At 40.5% G+C, this 24332-nt stretch overlaps 1 protein-coding gene across 1 annotated transcript in view; it reads left to right on the forward strand.

Annotated features, from left to right (window-relative positions):
* The first annotated feature begins 2226 nt into the window (after positions 1-2226).
* The window catches only part of ASPG (asparaginase), a 45566-nt gene continuing 23460 nt past the window's right edge, over positions 2227-24332 (forward strand). The window contains exons 1-6 of the mRNA XM_083838005.1: positions 2227-2444; positions 8324-8453; positions 12163-12274; positions 15165-15290; positions 16790-16873; positions 17949-18075. Coding sequence (XP_083694131.1) covers positions 2297-2444; positions 8324-8453; positions 12163-12274; positions 15165-15290; positions 16790-16873; positions 17949-18075 — 727 coding nt within the window. The 5' untranslated portion in view covers positions 2227-2296. The remainder of the gene's footprint in view (positions 2445-8323; positions 8454-12162; positions 12275-15164; positions 15291-16789; positions 16874-17948; positions 18076-24332) is intronic.

Here is a 24332-nt window from a genome sequence, read left to right on the forward strand (position 1 = left end):
AAGGTGAATCATTTCATACTAAGACAGCTTTTCCTTAGAACAACAGAAGTAGTTGTAGTAGTTCAACTTGTCCTATTCTTCTTGTCCTATTCTCCAGCAACTTTTGTAAAGTGAAGGTGTCAATCCAATGGACTCCTCTTCCAACATAAACTGTTCTGTTTGATTTTTTTTTTTAGAAACAGACCTCACAAATGAAGGCATGTTTACTTATACTACAGGAGCCAGAACTATGCAGTGACATTTTCAACCATGTTATTTCTTTCTAAGAATAAAGATGGTGAGAATATGGAAGGAGAAAAAGAAAAAAAAAAGGCAAACCCTAAATTCTTATCGGTACCAGCATTTGTGCAAGCAAGGATGTCAGATCTGTGAAATGGCAGTGTGTATAAATGCTATTTCTGTTAGAATACTAAGTCACAGAAATGGGAAATGTAAGAAATGGCTCGGACTATCCCTTAATACATATTTTACCTTGAAATTGGGTTAAAGTTTATTCAAAAGTTGCAGCACAGGGCACAAATGAAGTGCATATGAACCAGAGCCAAAAGAAAAAAAAAAAAACTCACCAGTTTTATAGAGGAAGCATGTTCTTCCTTTGGCTTACTGGATAACTCAGGCACTTACGCTAAATGTTTTGCCCCACCAGTATCCATGCAGTAACTCATTCTCAGCCTCATGCTCTGTGCTTCTCAGCAGTTATTGTCCTACTTCCTCATTGTCATTAGTCCCTTTGCCAGTTTTGCTCTGTAGTTGGCCAGTAGTAAAGGAACATTGTGACAACAGGCTTGAAGACCTAGCATCTTTCCTTGAAAACAGCTTCAGCCTCCTCATCCTTGATCTCCTACACCTGGTCCTCAAGAGAAACTGCCCTATACCTCCTGAACACGAGTCTTAGAACTAAAACCTGTATGTGAGGTAAACACCCATACAGGACTTGATACAGTTAATTTTGTTTTATGCCAGATTCATCTGCCCCCCACCCGTTCCCATAGCTAACATCTTCATCTTGGTTGAAGTTGTTGGAAGGGTTGGACTTTGTGCTTAGGGACATGGTTTAGTGGGTGACATGGGTAGTAGGGTGATGGTTGGACCAGATGATCTTGGAGGTCTTTTCTAACCTCAGTGATTCTGTGATTCACTAATCTTCCACACTCTGCAAGCTACGCCTCTCTAGCTTTTTTTCTGTAACATACATCTGTTAGCGCCTTTTTCATCACACCTTCCCCGCTCCTTTCCTTGCAAAATTGACAGAATTGACCAGAAGACACTACGCCATAAAAATTTCAGCTTTGCTCCATCTATTTTGATGACACTAGCAATTCTACTACAGCATTAGCATCGCTGGGGTATTGGCAATAATACTGCTTCTGTTTCTCAGGGAGCACTGAAATGAGGTACATGAGTATATCCTGTCACTCTTTCCTAAATCTTTTTTTTTTTCCTCTGCATCAGCAGACGAAGTATCCCTACAGCATGGGAAAGGTCCATTCAGGGATCATGGTATTCAGCTCCTGGCAATAACCCCTCTTTGCAGATATGGCTACTGCCAGCAGAGAGATGATTGTTATCAAAAAACAGACAAATCTGCAGATCAGTTAGCTTCTGAGGGTGAAGCCATAAGCTTCATCTTCCTCTTTGTTCTTGTTTATTTCTAAGAAGTCCCAGCTCCACAGAAAGAGGTAGTATCTTCATAGGCGTCACCTGGGCAGGCTTGAGAAGTGGGCCCACATGAACCTAATGAGGTTCAATAAGTCCAAATGCATGGTGCTGCACCTGGGGTGGGTCAGTCTGGGACATGAGCACAGAGGGGGAGAAGAACTCATTGAGAGCAGCCCTGCAGAGAAGGACTTGGGGGTTCTGATGGGTCAAAAGCTCAACATGAGCCAGCAGTGTGCACTTGCAGCCCAGAAGGCCCACTGCACCCTGGGCTGCATCAACAGAGGGGTGGCCAGCAGGTGGAGGGAGGTGATTGTCCCCCTCTACTCTGCCCTTGTCAGGCCCCAGGTGCAGTCCTGCAGGTCTCCTCCCCGCGGGGGTGACCCCCAGCCCCACTCCCCTCGGGGCCAGCACCCTGCCCTTCCGCAGGACACCTGCGCCGTCCCCACAGCCCCTCGGAGCACGACGCACCCCGCCTGCGGCTCTCCCGGCCCCTCAGCGGGGCTCTCCCCGCCTCCCCGCACGCCCCACCCCGCTGCCTGCCCGGCCGCCGGGGGCGGGAAGGGGCGGCCCCCGCACCGCCCCTGTAACTCCGCTTGTGGCCGGCCGGCCGGGGAGGTAGCGGTTCCTCACAGCCGGCATGCAGCGACCGCTGGGCAGAGCCCTGACCGCCCCCCAGCCCCAGGAGCCCCCCCCGGCCCCCGCCGGCGGCTGCAAGGCCTCCACCGAGGCGCGGGTGCTGGTCATCAACACGGGCGGCACCATCGGCATGGTGCAGGACGTCAAGGGTGAGGGGGGCCGGGGGGAAGCGGGGCGGCGGAGCCCTGGGTACCGGGGGGGTCGGTGGGTGCCGCCCCCCGGGAAGGGATGGAGGTTTTGGGGTGTGTGGAGGAACCAGCCGGGCTTGGTGGGGTGCCCCAGCTGCCCCCTTGGGTGTAATGGTTTGTGAGCGGGGGCTGAGGCTGCCGCTTTTGTAACTAACAGCCTTGCTTTTAGCCGCTCTTCCTGGCACGCGTTGTAGTTCAGCATCCCGTGTTTTCTCGTAGCTACTCAGAGCAGCATCAGAAGGATGTTCTCCTTCTGCTAATCCCGTCTTCGTATCAGTGGGTTATTTCGGCAGCCCGGCTGGTAGGTGTCCTGACAAGGAAGCCTCACAGCTGGTTACAGCAGGTTTTGGCAGAGAGCAGCGTGTCTCCTGAAGCATGAGTCCTTTCTCTTTACCCCTTCATGCACTGAAAATGAAACCAACGTGATTTTACTAGGCACACGGCCTTTTTTTAGTCCCAGGAGAGTAACCGTCCCAGGCTGTCTGGTGAGCATGTGCCTCTCATTCCTACCAGGAAGAGCGTGGCTTGTTGTGGGTGGCAGCCACGTCAAGGATTTTCAAGTGGTGACCTGAAACACACAGCTGATGTGAGTGTGGCAGCCAGCATCCTGCCAAGTGTCATGCCAAGTAAGATCAGGCACAGCATCTGTGCTTACCTGCCCCTGGGCAGGCTCCTGCTGCTCTCCTTCCAGCTCTTGATTTCCTTCAAGAAATCATTGAAGGGTCCTGCTTTACCTTACTGAGGCAGACAGACTTTTCTTGAAGAAAAGGTTAGGCATGCCAGCTCCCCTCCCCCAGGTGAGAAATGCTTGAATCCAAAACGGAAGCCTGAGATGTCTTGATAGACATATTGCCCGGATTTTACCTGAAAGCTTCATAAGTATATGCTTTATGTTTTCAGGTGCCCCTAAATATAAACGGGCAGGTGTGCGAATTCACCTGACAACCCCCCCCCGCCCCCCCCCACACGAGTGGCATCCAAGTACTGCTAGAACCTTAGTCAGCAGGCACAGATCCCAAGGGATACCAGAAGGACCAGCCGAGTAGCGTGTCTGGGGAAAAGAACAGCTTTCGGCCAGATCTGACCTCCTGGAGGGCTGCATATTTACCAGCAATGGCATAAAGGGAAAGGGGGTGATGTATATAGTTGGGAGAGATGAGGACGGAGAGAATGGAAGCAGTTTGATTTGAATGAACATCCATTCAGTTTTCTTCTTTACTTCATAGGCAGTGGAGCATCCCAGGGCTTACAGAGTCTGTAAGTTTCTAGTTTCAGAAATGGGGGTGCTTCTCTTACCTGCTACAGAATTTCAAGCCCTTGGTTGAGGTAACATTTCGGTTACTCATTTGTAGGATTAAAACGCTTGGGGCTTCACCTCAGAGTTTTCTACGCTAAATTTGTTTTTAATGCATATCCTGCATTAGAAGATGGTGGTTGACTGATCTTTATTGTACAGAAGATGTGTTAAGGGGTTGTTCTGCTTTGTTTTTTATGGCTGTCGTAATTGTATTTAATCTATCAAATGAGCCTGAAGTATGACAATTCAAAGAAAAATATGTCTGCATTTCAAATGGCATGTAGTCACTTTCCTCTGTCTGCGTTGCATACACTGAAATCATTTCCTACTTCTATTGTAGGAAACTTCCCAAACTTCTTTTTAAAGAAAATAAAAACGACGTCTCATTCTTTTATAAACGACCTGCATAACCTCTTCTGATCTTGTGTACCTTTTTGATTTTGCTTAACAAGTGTCAATCATTAAAGCATGTGCAAACAACGTAGCAGTTATGATCCAATGACTGGCTACATTCTGATGAGGTTTTCACCCTGCTTTTTGTACACAGATCGAGCAGCAGAGCAGCTGGAGTACCTCTTTAAGAATATTTGGCAGTCCTTAGTGTCCAGGCAGAAACTGGTGAAAGGGCCTGGGAAAGGCAGCATGCTTAAAAAGTTGAATAAATAAATAAAAAGCAATGCTTGTTTCTTTTATTAACCAATGGACAGAAAGCACCTGTTTACAACCATACCTTAAACTGTAAGTGTTTTATTTCAAGCAAGGTAAACAGGAGTGGCTTCCTTGAGCACCATGAAACCTTTTATAGCTGCAACTGCTCGAACTGTAGGATGCAAGCTGATTCTATCAAACTAATTTCCATCTAGGTTTACAACCTTTTCTTTCCACTTGGTGGGGAAGATGTCTGACATGTCTTGGAGTTTTTGAACTTACTGTACGTCTAGAGCCTACCTCTGCAGGACTCTTTCACAGGCAATAGATGGTCTCTTTCTGTTTCAGCGAGGTGACAGCTCATTTGCAGACTCTCCAAGCATTCATGTTTTGCTGTCAAATAAGCCCTTTCAGTGCATGTTTTAAATTTCTTCCTTCCACTTCCTTTCTCCTACAATAGCTTCTTTTGGGTTATCAATGGTTTAGTTCAGAAAGTACTGCGCTCTTTAGCGAGGTTATTGTGAGACTAATCCCTGCATTAACACCTTCAGGAAGGTGTTTTCTTCAGACTCGTGTGTGGGCTCTGTTTCACAGCTTTTACCTGAAATACTGAGGGGGGAAAAACACCCAACAAACACAAGTAGAGTTAAGTTAAATCCCCTTAGAAGGATTGCGTGGAATAGTCTCTCAGTTAATTAGTTGTCCTTTCTAGACATAGGAGACTGCCAAAGGACTGACTGCTGTTGTCCAAATGGGCTGTATGCAACCCTTTTCTAATTGAAACCTGTAGGCATTGCTTCTGAAAGTGCCTGGCACTGCATAATAAAAACTAAATAAAATAAATTTGTTGGAGAACACTCTGCTGCTCTGACTTTACAAAGCACGTTTTATAAATGTCACTGCTTTGGGGATCTAGCACCATAGATTCATATGCTCTTTGTCTTGATATTCCTATAGAAATAAAACTGCTTTGGTGAAGTCCTTTGTATTCCTCCCGACAGAGAATTTGTTAGGCTTCGGGGTGATGCCCTGTAATCTGAAGTACAGTACGCTTCTTCCCCCCAGCTGCTGTGGTTTCTTGTGTGCAGAGCCCCACAGACACAGTTGCATCAGAATTTTTCAGCTTCCCATTCTCTGCTGCAGCACAGGCTGTAGGATACCTTGATCAGTAAGTAGCTATAGCCATATTATCTTTACTACTGGAGTGAAAAGCAGAGTCCTTGGCTGTAGGTGAGACAGAACCATACTTATTCTCCTCAGCCACAGTTACGTGTTTGCTGTTCTGCCTTCGTGCATCTGCTTTGTGATGCAAAGGTTGGCCAGCTAGAGAGGGAAGGACAGAAGCTGATGAGAGATACTGGGACAAGTTGCACATCCTGCCTCTTCTCTGCAAGGGTGAAGTTGCTTCAAATACTTGGTTAATGAGTTTGGCTCACAGAAGATGTTTTCCATGCCTAATAAAGTCAAAGTGTTCTTAAAACAGTTGTGTTTGAGTTCCCCTGCTTTTGCTTTTTGAAGCAGAAACCACTGTTAAACATAGACACATCTAGGGGACTTTGTAGGTTGTAAGCGAGACACCTTGGATACGTTTGCAAAATGTCTTAAAAAAAGGTTTAAGTACAATGCAAGCAGGTACAGAAAAATCTGGTCGGATTTGTGATTAGGAGAAGAGATGAGGAACTGCCGTTAACAGGGAAAGGACTTAAGAATGTTAACATACATCAGCTCTCCCCTTCTCAGAGCAAATACAAAATAAAGCATCTAATCCATTGTCGGTATTCCGAGCAAGGCAAGTATTGGACAAACAGAAAAATGATCAGGAAACACACAGAAAACACCGTGAAACTGTGTGGGCTGCGCTTCAGAGCCAGAATGACTCTGTGTCCAAGTGCAGCGGCCATTTGTGAATAAGCTAGGAACATCTTTAATAGGAATAAGCAGGGATTAGAAATGAAGGAACAAAACATCCAGAGCGTAAAGCATGTTAAGTATATTTTGTAAAACAAAGTGTTCTGTCAGGAATCCAACAGAAGCCACTCAAGTGCTGTTGCCATTCTGTGGGGAAGCTGGCTATGAAAAGGCTTGCTGCTTCATTTAGGGCAAGCCAGGAAAGAGATTAAGGAGTTCTTAAGGATTTTCCATCACTTCGGAAAGTAAACAGACCCCAAGTAAAGCGGCCGTGCGTGCACTTTAGCTAATGCTATCACTGTTTCTCCATATTTTGGAGCATTTTAAACAACAAACCTGTTTGAAGGTGAAACAAGCAAACAAAAATAGATGTGAACTTGTGTGACAATCATGTTTAAACAGATGGAAGAACTAGGCAGTAGAAGAGAATTACCTAGCCTCAAATTATGAATGATTAGAAATAGCAAAAGCTGAATAATGAGGTTGGAGAATTTGTTTGCTGTCTGAACAGGTGGTATAAAGCGTTCACTGAGATTAAACAGAGTGGAACCGTAGTGCCAGTGGAATCTTGAAGTTGCAGAGAAATGCCTTTGGTGGAAACTACCTGAATGAAGTACGTCTCAGAAAGTCAGACGTAAGAAAAATAGGGTGACTTTGGACTTAGGACACTAGAGCTGTGGCTGTCCTGCATCAAACAGGATATTGGGAGAGGAGATCTTGGCTCAGGTGAAGGAAAAGTAACTGGAAATGAGAAAATACCTGGAGCTCTACAATATAATGTGTAATTGAAATATTATAATCTAATTGTATATTGAAACTTGTGATGTACTATTGTCACTTAAAGACATGGGAGTTACTGAAGCCTGAGATAAGCAACGTTCTGCCCCACAACATTTAGACTACAAATGAACATCCCTCTTTCCTCTCAGCCAACCTCAGTAGCTAAAATGCAAAGATCTTGCTTATCCTACCAATATCAGAGCAGTCATGAGTTAGGTTCACAAAGGAACGTGGTTCTGTAATACTAATTGTAACGTGAAAAATTTAGGTGCCTTTCTGTCTACCAGAGAGCAGCATCTGGATTCTGTTTGAAATAGTTGTTTGCAGCCAGAACACCTGCAGATCCAGCAAACCCTAAATGGATGGCCCCAGCCATCTTCAGGGCTACTGCCGCAGAGCAGAAGACAACGTCAGTAGCTCGCGAACAGAGATTAAGATGCATCCTTGCTTCCACCTATTTTTCTTCAGCAATTTCTGCGCTCCTCTGCCTGTTGTCAGCTACGGTGTTCAGTCCTAAACCTGCTAGTGGAGAGCACCCGTCCCAGACAGTGATAGGGAACTTAGCACGTAAGACCCTACTGGGAAGCTAAGGTTTCTCTGTTTTTATAAATACTGATGTTTGTCTGTATCTGTCAATACCCAATACCTCCTGGGGGGTTGTTTTAGCTTTCTGTTTTATTTTTTCCCCTCTATGCAAATACTAGTGCTGTTGACAGTGCGACATAACATGCAGCTTTCCAGTATAGTCATGCCAGTAGCTTGCTGCTTGTGTCAACACATCTGTAAGCTAAGAGGCTTAGGCAAAAATATCACAGCTTCCTAGTACAAAATAATGTTCAGGGTTTTGTAAATACCCTGCCACTGGATAGAGAATAGCTGTGGCAAGTGTAAAAGAGTTTTGTAACTTTTTGCTATCAGTATTTCTACACAAACATCAATTTAAAATAGGTAACACATAAATATTTGATATGGAGGAGATTAGTAACATTATTTCTCCTAAATGAAGGTTTTATTTATTTAAAGCCAGGAAAGGAATAGCTGCACAGAGATGTATTGATTATATTGTTTTCACATTCTTGAACAGGCAATAGACATTTCATATGGAAGGGCAGGCAAACATCTGCATAACCTGATTTCTCCTTACTGTGCCACTCCCTTCCTTCCATCGCCGCTCCTTTATTTATTTATTTTATTCTTTATTTTTAAGGACTTGCTCCTGAGGCCAATAAGTTAGTGAGCAGCTTGAAGACAATGCCAATGCTGCATGACGAAGCATATGCCCAAGAAACAAAATTTGACAACTTCCACGAATTTCCTGAAAACACATTGGTGCTCCCGTAAGTACCTTTTGCTTGGGGAGAGGGAGGGTTAGGAAGTGTCGTGTTAATTTTCAAGTAATTATATCTCCAAACATTTAATTTGAAAAATCCATTATTAGATTAGCAAAAACGCTTACGTTGACTTAAACAGAAAAAGCTTACCCTTTCACTATAGAAAATGTCCGTTTTCATATATTTGCAGTGAAGTGTCATACAACTACTTGAGAAATAACTTCTAAATTTGGCAACAAGCAAACATTCTGTGCAGCTTAGTCCTGTATTTTTCCCAGGTTTTGATGTTTATTTGTTACTGTGCAAGCATACAAATATTCTAGAGCAACTAAGAAAACTGGTAATAAAGCTCTGTGTGAGTTATCTTCAGCACATCTGAAAAAGTAGCATCAAATTAATACATTCATGAGTAGGCCTCATGCTTTAATTCCGCAGGCCTTCTGTTTTTCTAAAACCCCTAAAAGCTGTTTGCCTTTCCCAAATTTATGCAACATTATGATAATAAGTGATGGGCTTATAATTAATCTGCATTGCTTCTTAACTGTTAGGCAATGATTAACAAGCTTATAGGTTTTATTTAGAGGGCAGTATGCTAATTTGAGATATTCCCCAGCTATGATGAATGACTACCCCTGTAAACATGTTAACTTCGCACAAAGGATGATTTTACAATTGTTCAGAAATAAATGGGACTATTGCTGTTTTGTTAAAAGAGTGAAAATGGATATCCTTTAATCTTAAAGGAGAAAATCAGGACATACAAACAAAATACAAGGTTTATTAATTTCTTTCTATTTTGTCTTGAGGTCTCTGTGTTAAGCTTTTAAAAGTACCTGCTTAAAAGTCAGGTGGCAGGAACAGGGGTGAAGGGAAAAAAAGGACTTCTAGTGGAATAATATTGATGTGAACATACAATCTATGTTAAATATGATGTCTATACAAAAAAAAAAGTAGAACTGTTACAATGCTGTATTATGACTGAATAACTTTAAAATATTTAGGGGATTTAAAATGTAACAAAACTGCACTAATATACACATTTGACTCCTAAATACACTTCTCCTGGTGTATGTTTTCCATGAGGAACAGAAAACCTTGAAACAATCATTCAGATCAAGAACTGAAGTTTAAAAAAAATCCTGTCTTCTTTTTCTGGCACTACTGCGTGCCATTTATGGAGGTCAGTCATGGCAATTTGCCATTTTCTCTTTTGTGCTCATTGGGTGATATTTTAACTAGGCAGTTGAGAAACAAGGCAAGTTTCTGAGGAGAGAAAATGAGAGTATTTTGTGAACTTTGTATATCTGTTTAAAAAGCTTTCTGTAATGCGCAAAGATATAATTTGATGATCTTTTTCCTTAGAGAGAGAGAGCAAAAGCACGAGACTAGGCTGGTCTCAGTTTTGGTATGTTGTATTTTATTTGAAGAGCTCGTCCCTGGGGGAGTTTTCTTTTCATTAATTTTCCACTGACTTCCAAAGTTACTCTTAGTATGTGTAAATATGTTATCTAACAAGGCAATTTGTTGTATGAAAATTAGCAACTTAGCTACAGTTGCTTTTGAATAAAAAACACACATTGTTTAAACGCTACTTCTGCTGTAAGCAACTTTCACACAGGCCTTGTAAGAGGAGTGGTTGTGCAGATTTTATAAGGTTTATAAGGTACAAATTGACTCTTGTGTATTTTACATTGTTATACGTACATACAAGAATAGCAAGTGAGGGAAAAAAAAACACTGCTGCAGATGAGGAGGGAAGGTAATCAACATTGTTCAGGAACTCTCTTGTACACATCTGTACGTCTTGGAGTCTCCTCGTCTTTGCTATAGCCTTTGACTGTCTTGCAGTGGAAGGAAGTAAATGTTGAAGTATCTGTCACAATTACAGCTGGCAGCAAACTTACCATCATCCTCCGGCAGTGGAAAAGCATTGAGAATGCTCTGAAAGCGATGCTATTAACCATGTTCCTGGGTGGCTTTGCTTGGAAGAGAAAGTAAAAAGGAAGGGCAGAGTAGGCCTGCTACTAGTTCTTGTTTGTTAGCTGCTTGGTTGCAACTGCATTGCTAAGAAGGAATATATTCCAACTATTAAGTAAATGTCTGTGTCTCAGGGTTCTTAAAATGTTTTATTTTCCTTGTCGCTTGAACCTTGTAATAGACCATATGATTTTAAATCAATTTCAGTGACATGAGTCTTAATCTTACTGTAGCAAAAGTTCCTTCACTCCTAGTCTGAGAATTTCCTTTAAAATGCTAACTTAAGATTGGGTGAAATTATTGGATATTCTGTTCTTTTTGAATCTTCAGAAAGGTAGCAGAAAATAGTAGTAGGATGCTTTCTTTCTTTTTTATTTTTTTTAAAACCCCAAATCTTAACTAGCAAAGTTCAATTTATATGCAGTTGACTATACTGAGGCGTTAGAAAGTTAGAGTGGAGAAGTGGGTGTATTTTGTGGGGTAAACCACATGCTGTGTGTGTAGTCCATTTGTCTGGCAGTTCAAAGGCCTTTGCAGAGTCAGATTTCAGGCAAGGTGAAGGAGACCAGTTGTCCTTGGAAGAAGGGAAAGCAGACAGCTATGACAATCCCAGAGTGATTCCAAAGCCATCATCTCATTTGATACTGAAAATTCCCCCCTAAAGTTGGGATTTTGCACTTCTGTAAGAAACTTGAGTGTCTTGACAGTTCTTTATCTTTGGTCGTCTTCTTCAGGGCTACATGCTATGTGATGTTGCATTCCTCAGCCTCACGGGTACTTCATTCTATTGCTTGATTTTTAGTTTTTTTTTTCTTGCATAGTTTCTTTGTCTTGTCTGCATTGTACTGAGGGTAGCCTTTTCCCGGCTATCAAGGTTGTGCTTGTTCAGTGGTCAATAACTGATTGCCCATGTGTGGTTTTTTTTTTTTAATAGACTTGGGCCTACTGTTTCCAATCTAAGCCAATGTTTTAAGATCTTTGATATTATTACATGCTTAAACTCCACATCATAACCAGAGGCAGCTGGCACCAAGTTTCAATTCAAACAGGAAACTTCCATAGCAAGGTGTTAATAGGCCTAGTAGGCTAGGACTGGGGCTTTACGAAGTTAGCATGTAACTAGAAAAGACAGTACTGTTTTTACTGGGCCAGTTGGCCATAGTTTACTTGAAGGTATTGGCTAACCAAGAGAGAATCTCTTCTAGAAACTGAGGAGAGTGGGCTTTCTAAAGGCCTCAGAAATGAAGGTCAGCCCTAAGACTCTGAAGAGAAGATGCCTTTCATGCCAGGGAATTTAGTTATCATAGCATTAACAAATTTCTGCAATTCTTTCGTTGACCCTCTGTATACCTTGGGAGCTTTACAGATTCCTCTCAGTAGCTTATGAAGTGTTTTTAAACCTTAAGTCTTGGTATCAACTTTGGTAGAACTCAGTTCCAAACTTCAACAAAGCGAGTCTGGGTTATTCCTGTTTTAGGTTTTGCCAACCTCTCCCCTGCCTCCCGAATTCTAAGTTTAGTAGGTTAAAGCATTTGTGCTTTAAACCACATCAAGTCATGAACTTCTAAACTTGGAACTTAATGTTTCAAATGTAAGACCTTTTTCTTTTTTTTTTTCTTAGACTTTAGGCGGGTTGGATTTGGGACAGAACTATTGATTTAGTGAAAAAAATCAGAAGTGATGAGCTGGTATTAGCTCTAAGAGTGATTTTTTTCCCCCCAATTGTCTTTCTCCGCAGTGTCTCTAAGCAAAACAAAAGAATTTTCTACACAATCCTGGAGCTGTCACCACTACTTGATTCTTCGAACATGACGCCAGAGGATTGGGCCAAAATTGCAAAGAAACTTGAGGTACTGAAGTGTGGGATAAGATTTCATTTGTTGCTTAAACAAAAACAGTAGTATATTCAGTGTACTTAGCAAGGGGTAACAATGCAGGAGTGCTATACCTAAGTATTTGTTTATTTAAAGTTTAAATGCTATGCATCTTTCTTAGTTACTTGCAAAGTAACAAGTATTGCACTTGCAAGGCTTGCAAACTTTTTTTCCTTTTGAAAATGTTGCAGGCTCATTAAAGTTATAGTTCTTCCAATGATAAGCCATGTCATAATTCTGTAAAAGAACAAGTAAAAAAATTGCAGCTGTGATCAAATATGGTATGTAATATGTAGATTGGGATGTTCTAAAATGTTGGCTTAAATTCTCTGTCCAAAACTGTTAAATAAAATCCTCAGGGGTAGGTGACTTAGCAGAAAGTTATGTCAGTTACACGGCATTTTAATGTTCTAATAGTGTAATGGTTAGTTATTAGCATAAAAAATATTTTCATATGCTTATACCTTTCTTACTCTGGACACAGACTGACTTGACTAGCTTTGGCTTTGCAGTTGATTGAAAAAAATGCCATCCTGGTTAGCTTCCACACACTGGGAAATGATTAAAGCCCTAGATATTTCTGTATTTATAGATAAACTCATTACATCCTTCTCTAGATTAAAAATCATCATTTCTCTGCTCCTGTTCCCATTTCTGAGCTTAACTGTGCTTTCAGGAAGGTAGAAATATGAAACATTTTGAATACTTCCCACCAGGAATTTGTACATGGCTGTTATGAATAAATAATCATGGGCCTAGTAAGATACTGCTTTTCCACTTCTGCTCCCTCTGCAATAGTGAGCTCGATGGTGTTACTCTCCTTAAACCAAGCTGTACCAATTTACATGGACAGTGTAATAATGCTGGGAATGCTGCTGAAGATTATGTAACGGTCTTTCACCTTCAGGTCCTTTAATCCCAAAACCACCAAACTAGGGATGATGCTCCTCCTGTGGAATGCATCTTGCCAGGGCAGAGAAAGAGACAGAGCTAGTGCCTGGGTGTGGAGCCTCTAGAATGGAGCAGGGATGCAGCTGGGAAAAGTCTAGGGCCAAAAGCAGGGTAATGCAAAGAGGGGAATGCCATGCTGAACAGGAGAGAGCTTACCTTTCTTCAAAAACAGCATATTAGTTATATTACAACTTCTCATCTCAAAAAAATGCTTCATTCTTGTACACAGAATCTGGCTTCTCTATATGTACATATCTAGTACATGTAATCCTAGTGAAAAGTGCTAAGAAGGAAAAAAAAATCGTCAACTATCCAGCTTGTGTATCGACACTGCCACTTTGTGTTCACTGAGTATGTGAACACTTACTTGGCACAGCTGTAACGTACTGGAGACTTCTCAGACTGAAGCATTTTAAGATGTTTCCGTGGGATTTCTCCTTAATTCCCAAGCAGATCTTTTATATTATGAAGCTTACACCAAGCTATGCTCTTTATCATCTAATAAAGTTCATAAGGCTAACAAGATTTGTGAAGTGTCTTGATTGAGTTAGAGAGGACTAATGTCTATTTCTGTGCTCTTAGCCCTTGAAATCTGCTTATCTTGTTGCTGCATTGGTGAATACTGCAGCACACTTTTTGCATCATAGTGTAGTTTGGCCTACAGAAAAATCTTGCAACACTGGCTGTTATTCTGCTGGCTGACTGGTGAGAAATAATCAGAACTCCACTGAAACTTTCAGTTGGCAGCAATATGCACGGATGAGTATCAGTGAAGAAACAACAAAAGAACAAGTAGAAATGTGCAGGTGGATTTGGAGGTGACTATTATCAGGAGATGTCAAGTGCGTGTGCCTAATATAAAATGAATTAAAAAGAAATCTCATTTAATTCTATGGAAACAAACAAACAAACTTCCCCCCCTGCTGGCACTTCTTCGGTTTGCTCACACTTTTATGTAATCCTATCCATGTGACCAAATTACATTAAAGATCTCCATGTCTCTCACTAAAGTGATTACTATGTGCATCATTCTTGAAATAGAGGAACCAATTCTTTTTTCTTCTGTAAGGCAGTAGATGACTTTATTCTATCAGGGCACAACCTGCTCTAGTGGATGGCATCCTTGCCTATGGCAGGGGGTAGGAACTAGATGATCTTTAAGGTCCCTTCCAACCTAAGCCATTCTAAGATTCTATGACGATCAGTACAATTCATGGCTTTGCATTAAGAAAAAAACTCCTGCTTGGAATTGTATGTAGATTAAAATAATTATAAAATTCCTTTTTGCGTCCATACATGTCTGATAGTCTAAGGGACTTCTCAGAAAACAGCGAGCATATGTACTTTAGCTATGACCAGTAGCAAGCCTCTTCAACTCTTTTAAATCACATACTGCTTGAGAAATTATGGCTTTTAAACAGAAGAGGGCACTCTTACACTGGCAATTTGCCTGTCTGCCAGCCGGATTAAATGGACTGTTTTTTCTATACATTATGATAGCCTTGGTTTGCCTAATCTGTTCCTGTAAATGGTGTAATCCCTAAAGTAAAAGCAGCAACAAGAAATCAGACTATGTGACTAATTTGCATATGTTAACATTCCTGTTTAAAGCCATTGCTAAGCTTTTCTTAATTAGCTGTCTTCTGGTTTAAAAATGCTGCATTAATATGTATACATAGACGAATCACTTTGACTGTTCCATAACTAGAATTACTAGCTCTAGTGCTTATTGTCCTATTAACCCTTAATTATAATTAAACTGAAAATGTGGATAACTTTAGGAGGAATTACATGTATAGTACCATTTAAAGTATTATAGTGTTGTTTGCATCCGTGAAAGTCATGCGGTTTGTGCCACACTTGCTGATGCCAGTGCATTTTTCTAACAATATGAAAAATGTCTCTTCATCTCCAGGAGCACTATGAAAAGTATGATGGTTTTGTGATCCTTCATGGCACCGATACGATGGCATACACAGCTTCAGCCTTATCCTTCATGTGTGAGAATCTGGGTAAAACCGTTGTTCTGACAGGATCACAGGTAATGGACTTAATTTGCAGTTGAAGTCAGAAGTCCCATTTACTGGTTTTATATGCAAAACTATGTAGTATCCTGATCATCGCTATCTAATTTAGTAGTGCGGGGCAGGCCGCTACCCAGGGTGAGTGGTCGCAGTGCTGATAGAAATTAGTGAGAATTGACGAGCTTACCAGCTGAGGATCTGCCCCGTAATTCTATCATTAGTGACTTTACAACTCTGTACCACATCAGACCAGTAGTTCATTGTGACTGGGACCAGATGCTTCAGAGAAAGATGTAAGAGCCTGTCACTGGCCATTGTGTAATAATCGGTTTATATGAAGAGCATCTTTCCAGCCTCAGGTGGCTGCTGGCTCTTAGTTGTCTTTTTTTGTTTTAAAGCCCTCAAGCTTATTATTTTTACTTCATCAGTTGTTACCCCATCTTATGTTACTCATTGTTGCATTATTTCTTGTTTTTTTTAGTAATTAGTGAAAGAATCTCTAAGCATTACATGCATTTTTGATCATTTCTGTTCCACAGAGCACCAATGTGGTCTGTTTCTTTTCCCCTAAAAGCTAGATTTATTAATTTTCATTCTCTTAGCTAGAGATCAGACCTTTGCATATTGTCTGAGGGGGAGGGGTTGTCTGTCTAGAATAGCTTGCTTGAGTATAAAATACAGCTCTAATCACAAAAGAGAGATGAAACATAATACTGTAAAATTCCCCTCCCCCATGTCATAACTTCCCGTTCACATGTGGTCTATTTGAAGTCAAAATACAAAAGTCTAGAAAGGAGCAGACTCCCACTTACTGTCTTGACATGGAGCAGTCTAGTTGTGGTACATCATATTCAGTGTTTTACTTTCTTTTTTTCTTTATTAGTATATGACCTAACAATAGAGCATGTGATTTTTTTTTTTTTTTTTTTTTTTTTTTTTTTGCTGAAAGGAGTTCTGACTCTGTTAATACAGAGGCAATCTGAAAAGGCATGGAAGTCATCACTATCACACTCGGCAGACCAAATTTCTGTTTTTAATCTTTTTCTTTTCTGTTGGTAATAACCTGCTGGCTCAGTTCTTGTCTACTCTGAGGAAAGATGGTGCAAGAGAACTGTTCTGAAGCCCATAGTGGCAGCTCTGTAAGAACTGAGGCTGTTGCTTTTTCTCTGTACAGTCACTTCTCCCATGCTCAGTCACGTAAACTGAGTACACCTGCTTTCTATTCTTGATATTTCTCCTGAATCAGACTCTTCTTCTAAAAACAATTGCTTAGTCTTACTAGAATCATCTCAACATTAGGTTTAAGCACTTAATTTAAAAAAGTCTGATAGCACAGAGGGAAATCCCACCATCTGCTGCAGCCTAAAATAGTTTGGATGAAGAAGGAAACTTTATTTGTCATAAATCATTGTTACATAAATTATTCATGTATCTCTGTTTCATAAGTTGGACTATTTTTTCTGCTGTGTAAGCTTTACAAAAGGGATGGTGTTTAATTTCAGTTTCTGTTCTTCAGGTGCCCATATATGAGTTGCAGAATGATGGCCGAGCCAACCTTCTGGGGGCGCTGCTCTTTGCTGGGCAATTTGTGATTCCTGAGGTCTGTTTGCCTGTGAAGACTGTCTCAGAAGCTGCTCTTCTTCTAGCTAGGACACATACTTACATACTCAAAATATCTGTAGGCAGTAAGAAATTGCACTTGAAAAGGGAAAAAAAATTGATTCCATGGAGGTAATCAACCCTTCCATGGCAAAGTGCATGCTGTTTTCTCAGGATTAATACTCCGTTTTGCCTGTGTGCGATCTATAAAGACTATCAGGTTTGAAATGTAGCTTGCAGCAGACTTGGAATCAGCGGTTCCCTTGCAAATGTGTGGAATTTGAAGCACTTAAGTCAGTTTTTAGACTGAAAGTTGCTTTGAAATTCTCAAGTTGATTTAGAACTGACTTGCAATATCTTCTAGCTCTAGTACCTGAAGACTGAAGTGTCAAGGATGATATAAATAATACGCATGGAAACATTTCTATAGTTTTAGCACCCAGCCTTTAAAGATGCCAATGCTTTGCAAGCCGAAAGTCTGAGAGAAAACTGAGCAGGTTGTGCCTTATTTCACTTCTGCCATGCTCACACAGCCAGTCCTTGTGGAATCACAGCAATAGCTGACTGGCTAAGATCTTCATGACTAACAGCTACGCTGAGGTATCTGTTTTCCTTCAAATTTCAATTGACACACTTTAAGGGACTTCAGAAGGAACCTAATTATTTATACTTGGTGACTCTTTTGAAAGTTATCCTTACATTTTCACTAGGCCTTTTGTTAAGATTTTGAATTCGGAATTTAGATATAACTGATGAACTTATTAAAAAGTCCATGCTGTTCCTTTCCTCTGTCTCTGAAGTGGACTCAGGCATATTTGCTGTCTCCTGGACTATGCCTCCTGAGAGGATTACGAAACTAGTTAGTTCTTAACTTGTTTTGTTCTTAAATTCTTAAACCAATGTGTGACAGATGTGCCAACTCTTTTTGAAAGGGTAAGAATTGTAAACATCTACTAGCTTCTGAGTTGCTTTAAAGATTTAGAAAACACTTTATAAAGGACAGACTACAGTATTTATCTACTGAATCTTTTAATTACTGGCTTATTCATAGACCTGTTTCTTTACTTGTCTTGCAGGTGTGCCTGTATTTTTATAATAAACTGTACAGGGGAAATAGGGTGACTAAGGTGGATGCTGGGAGTTTCAATGCCTTTTCCTCACCTAACCTGCCTCCACTTGCAAATGCTGAGGTTGATATTACAAGTAAGCAACATCATCTCTTAAGCCTTGTAATTTATGCCACATGTAATAGAACTCTAGCTGAAAAGAATATGTACTTATGTAGTTGAAATGCTGTTTTTAACCTCAAATTTATTTGAAAACACTCCACTTTATATGATCTGAAACACTTGACTCCTCATTCTATGCTCTGAAATTCTTTAAATTTTAGTAAGACTGAGAATTTGTGACTTGACTGTATTTGTCTATTGAATACAAATGTGAGCTAGACTGACAGTGACTTAAGAACTTCACTAACCAAAGGGAATGTTGCCCCTGTGTCATGAAAATGCTTGCTGTAAAGATAAAGATGAAGGAGTGAGGACTGAAAGAACAAAGACCTTAGTCTCATTAACGACCATGCTGGGCTCTGAGATCAGGCAAAGTCATTGCAGAGTACTTGCAGCTTCAACAGATCGTCTGTTAGATCCATGACATTTTGTAGAACGTTTTACTGGATATTTAGGACTCATCTAGGCTGCAAGCACACCAAAAATAGCAGACTTGGAATATGCTCTGTGTGAAGTTTTTACCCCCTAATTTACTGAGATTCCCTATAATTTTTGTGTGTCTGCTTTATAAGGAGGAGAAAAACTACATGAAGATTTCAGTATCCTTGTGTAAAGTCATTAACATTCTGATGTCTGTTCTTGGATAAATGTCAATCTTTCTTTGGAGATTGGAGAAGAGAGACACATTTGGAATCGAGCCAAATGAGTTGTTGTGAAAAAACATACTAAAGCACAGTTTTCAAAAATGTAACAAGTTGTGCAAGCTGCTTTTGGATCGCCTAGGTATATTCAAAAGGAATAGGCCGTGGTGACAATCTCCATTATTGCCACAAATAGGAAATAGTAGGGGGTTCACAAATTATTTTATTAGGAGCTCTAGCTCATTGCCATGCAGCATGGCATTCTAATGGTTTCTACTAGTAGAGAGGGACATTTTATAATATAGAAAAATAAACTTAGCCTTCAACCTAATGAATGAGAGTCACGTAACAAAGTTACAGGATCAAAGGCCTATGTTTGTAGCAGGCAGACAAACTGAGGAAGTCTGTAAGATAGTGTAGTGGTCTTTAAGACATCTCTCTGGTTGGGAGCGTGCCACTGTTGTATTACAATGCTGTGTCAAATACTGTGTACCTGAAATCAACAGAAATGCTATTAGATGATTGTTGTAGTAAATTTCTTTGTTTTTTATGGGCTTCATCAAATAGGGTACAACTAAATTCAGTTTACTGACTGATCAATAATGAAATCAAGCTGCAAATCGCATACTGCTTCTCTCTTGGATTTGAATGACCTGTTTTGTGATTCCTTCTCCATAGGAGAAAAATGAGAAAGTTACTAAGTACTTCCCTTGGCCCATTTTGTGTCCCATTATCTTTTCAGTAGAATGCCCCACTGAGGTCAGTGAGGGTTTCTGATTTAGAAACTGAAGGTGTGATAGGCTCTATTTTTATTTGTTTCAGTTGATTACCCAGTTAGGGTGGCATCATTTATCCAAGATGACGGTGTCAGTATTGAAGGATTGTTTCATTTTGAAAAACAGAGTTTATAGTATGGGCAATCTACTAGTGCTACTTGATTTTGTCTAAAGTAATTGTTTGAAACATAGCTGTCTCCCTTGGGTTTGTTCATACAATCCTAGTATGAAGCTTTCATGGAGCCAAGGGATCACTCATGGCTTTGAAAAATAAACCAAACAAATGTAGCATCTTTTAATTATTTTTTTTCCAAATGACTTTTGTGTAATGTCTTAATCTTCCTGTAGACAGGGCTGACTCTTGCTGCTTCAGCATTATGTAGAGCAGTCTGACAATGCCAGAAGGGATAGGCCATGTACAGAAACTCTTCCTTGGGCTTCCTAGTTGTAACAAAGCTGGGAATGAAAATTCTGGAGAAGCAGAGAGGTGGCAAAATAGAGAGAGTGAGCAATGTGATGCGATAAGAGCTTGTGATCATGGGTTGGTACACAGAAATGAGGAGAGGAGCTGCTCTTCGAGGTTAGACGTACCATATAAAAGCAACGTTCTACTTCAGAGGCAGAGAGGAGAGGGAAAGGCTTAGTTCTCTTCCCCTCCTTTCCCCAGCTACAGCTCACTTCTTCATTCTTGATCTCCATTCCTTTTTTTACCATCTTCCTGCTTCAGGTGAAACTCCCAGAGGATTACTGATCCCATCAACTGGCTGTGTTCTCTGCCAGACCTTAACTGTGTTGCCAGCACCTAGGAGTCCTGTTTTCCAGTTTTAGACTGGCAAGTGTGGCAGCTTCCTTAAGACTTTAAATTTAGCACACAAAACTCTCGTAAGAAGTGAAAATTCTAGCAAACTCCTCAGATGAATAGGAAACCCAATGTTGATGGGAAGGGCTTTTGCAGCAGGATCAGAAAACTCTGTATGAAGTGGACAATATAGGAATGAAAAACAAGATTTCTAGAATCATAAAGCTTATGAATTAAAATACTTTATTGTATTTCTCTTATGTTTTGAAAACAGGAGAGACAAGGAGGTCTCTTTCACTTGAAATGTGTAAATAGTCTCAATATGTTTCATAACTGATTACTATCCTCTGTTCTCTGTTGTCTTCTTAATGAAGCAAATATGAAACTTGCTTTGTTACCTCGGCTGGACTTTCTTCATCACACATGCATGTATGTAACTTCTGGGAGTGGTGCATATGTACAGGACCATATGATTAGAAACATAACTTGTGTAGGGGATGAAAAGAGCCCATGTGACTGTATATGCAAACGTGGTACAGCAGTAGCAGGTTAGAAGGCCCTTTAGATCTCATCTGTCCACCAGTCCTATTAAAGAGAAGCTATTTGTCACTGGCCAAGTCTGTGTCTTGGTTGGCAGTTCTGGTTATTTATAGTAAAAAGCCCAAGTCATTTAAGCATTAAGGCAAATGTCAGCTCTGCTCACTGAATGCTCTTGGTTTGTTTTTCCCCCTAGTAAGCAGGCATGTCGGTTCTTGCAGTGATACCGTTCAATTTAAATATTCATTTCAAAAGGCGTGTGTCAATTGTTTTATAATAAACTGCCAAAAAAGGGGGTCTATGTTTGCTTGCCTCCTTCAGAAATTTCCACCCATAGGTTGGCCTCTGCTCCCCACCCCTTGGCTGTCGCCATGAATTCTAATGAACGCTGGGGCAGCTTATATAATGGTACGGCTCGCCAGTAGCCCAGCAGAGAGAGATGAGAAGAAAGTGTTGCTGTTTGTGTGGAGCTCTGCAATCAAGAAAAGCTGTATTTCTTGTTTGATTTCATAACTTGGAGTTCAGTCACCACTCCTAAGGGAGGTGTCGCTCTTAGTTATAGCTCTCCCATTATAAGTTGAAACCTGCATTGTGGCATAGGAACTCTTTAAAAAAAAACAAAACAAAAACCTTCTTTGCTGCTTTCTAGACTGTTTAGAGTTTCTTTTTCTCTTTTCTATTTTATTTTTCAGTTAGGTTGATTTTTTCCTTCCATACTAACCCTATCACCATAGTTGTGTGTGTGTGAATAAAGCTGAATAAGATAAGGACTCTGTATAGTTGTATTATTTTTTTTCTTGAATGAAAAATACTTTGGGTTGTCTCCCTGCTGCCTCCCTGTTTAACCCTGGGATGTGAAGGAGGCCAGTGTTTTTTCTTAGCTCTAGTTTGCCCAGTATCCTCATGAGACTAAAGCTGCCTCTCCAGTGATTGCAAAGTCACTTCTGTGAGGCTCAGGAGGAGAACAAAAGCTAGTCAGGCTTCAGAGGATTCAAACCTGAAAGAGTTTATTTACTTTGTGACTTAGGTATATACCTCCCTTTCAAATTTGTTGTTCTGACCTGCAATTTGAAAAGCTGTAGTGCTTGGGAGGGAGGGAGAGATTGGGAATAGCAGAGTATTGTTTAGGTGATTGTTTTGTTTGGAAAAATAAACAAAAGGCCTTAATATCTTGAATATACTGTCCTTCAATAACGCAATCTTTTCTATCTCAAGCCACTTTCAATACAGTATATAAATAACTCTTACCTTTCTGTTTAATGTAACATTGCTTTAAGAACTTTCCCTCTGCTGTGCAGGACAAGTTGGTAACTTAGGTTTGTTCCCTAGCTTTGTATCCGTATTTACATAATGCAGCACACTATATAAGTTAAACTCATCACAAGCACAGCCCATCCAAGTCAGGACAGGTGACTGTTTTCGGTTGTGCCAAACCTGTATATCCCTAATTAGTCACTCTTATCCACAGGAGAAAAAATTGTTCTGAACACCGACACGTAGAACTTTTTGTACTTCACTTCTTTGTATGAGTTTCTTAAGAACTGTTAGTGATTCCTGAGATGATTTTTTTCTTTAATTTAACAAAAAAGATTGCTGTGCACTACAGCCAAAGGCTGCAGAACTACTAGTTTATTCAGTGCAATGAGTCTGCAGTACTGAGCACATTATGCAGGCCGAGGAGATTCATGACCAAGAGAATATTAACTCAGGGACGATCTCTAGTTCTTTTTTTTTTTTTTTTTAATATAGTTTGGAATTGCATCACTGTACTGTGTCTGAATGCATTATATTTATCTTGAAGATGATGTGTTATTTGGTAGAGTGTACTCCAAGTGTACAGGTACAGGCCTGGATTTCTGAACCTATCCTCTGATCTCTCGCCTTGGTCTTCTACTTTTGGCAATATCTTAGTCAACCATGCCAAGGCAGGTTTCCTCAGTTCATTCTTCAAGTATGTTAAAGACTTAGGGATGCTAGCAGTTGCCAAACTTAGTAGTACTCATTTATGAAGTTTTGGCAGGGACTCCTAGGTTATGGAGGATAAAGAAACTGATACAGTTTCATTGCCATCCCTTCTCACAGAGGAGGCTACTTTTAAAGGATTAATCTGTTGGAAAGTTGAAAGGATTTAATGTATTGCCAGGCACTGTTGCTTCTTGAAGCACAGTGCTCATGAGTGAATGTGCTTAGCCAGTCCTATGAACCTCAAGTAGAATAAACACGTGGCTTTATGCACTTGCCCATTTGTCTCCTGCAGGTCTCTTAACATGCTGTGGAAAGCTCTTGGAGGCCTTTTAGACCTACTTGGGCAACTACTAAATCCAGCCAGGTGATTTCAGAACCATGCTTCTCACAAATCCATGGTGGAAGCTGTCTATATTTCTGTTCTCTCTTTGCCAGAGCATTAGCAATCCATATGCTGAACTGGGGTGAATAGGGTAAACAGGGTGCCAAGCCCACTGCTATGCATGATAGTTTTTAGAAGGAACATACGGAGGCTGTAGATGTTAACAGGCACCACAAGAAGGGAAAGTTCACAAAGTCTTACAGGTGACTGCTATTTTTTGTCCTGACTTAATGGATTTTACTGTTTTTAGTATCTCTGATAATGGAACAATGGAGTAAGCTTCAATGCAGGCTTTTAAATGTACTTTGAATTTTCTTGCAAATGGCTGTCTGCTGATTGCAAGAGATTGCAACAGTAATTGGCATGAGTAACTCTTTACATGGCTGAGAACACATCAGTAGTATGCACTCAGGTCTTTTATCTGACTTGGTGCTTGGGGGTTTCTCCAAAATCTAAAAAGCTTATATCAGGATGAGCTATGCAGTAAGGTCTACTTCCATTGAAACATGATGCTCTGAGCTGTTGGCTGCTGTTTGTAAAACTTCTTTCATGGACTTCTAACAGCCGCCTGCACTACCAACACTGGGCTCCTGCACTGAAGTAGTAAAATTTTGAAATCAATAATGCATGACTTGGCTTCTAATAATGCAGCACAAACAAACTATTAGTTAAACAGCTGGCTTCTGGCTCTAAATGTATAATCAGAGTTAATTGAATCCTTGCTATTTTATTTAATCATTAGTAACTACATAATAAACTCAGGAGGTGATTAGCAGCAACAGTAACTGCATTTGTCATATTTCTTGTCTAAGAAGATGAAGGTCTGCTTTCTAAACGTTAATCCAGGCTGATATCAGTCCAGATACATAACAGCGAAGTTCTGATCCATGTGTGACAAGTCAGTGTCTTGCCTATACCAGATGTGCGTAACAGCCTGTTGGTGGAGACTTCCTGAGCACTTTGGACTGGGAGAATTGACAGTAACGGGACATGGTCAACATTGTGAACCAGTTGGGTCATGCAGTCGAATGGTTTTTACTGTTATCAGAATTTTCTTTTGAAGAGGTTGTAGTACATGTTCACTAATGGTTATTGAAATAAAATATCCATTTTGGAAGTCTTAGCTATAAA

The sequence above is a fragment of the Anser anser genome (assembly GCF_964211835.1).
Source record: "Anser anser genome assembly, chromosome: 5".
Lineage (NCBI taxonomy): Eukaryota > Metazoa > Chordata > Aves > Anseriformes > Anatidae > Anser > Anser anser.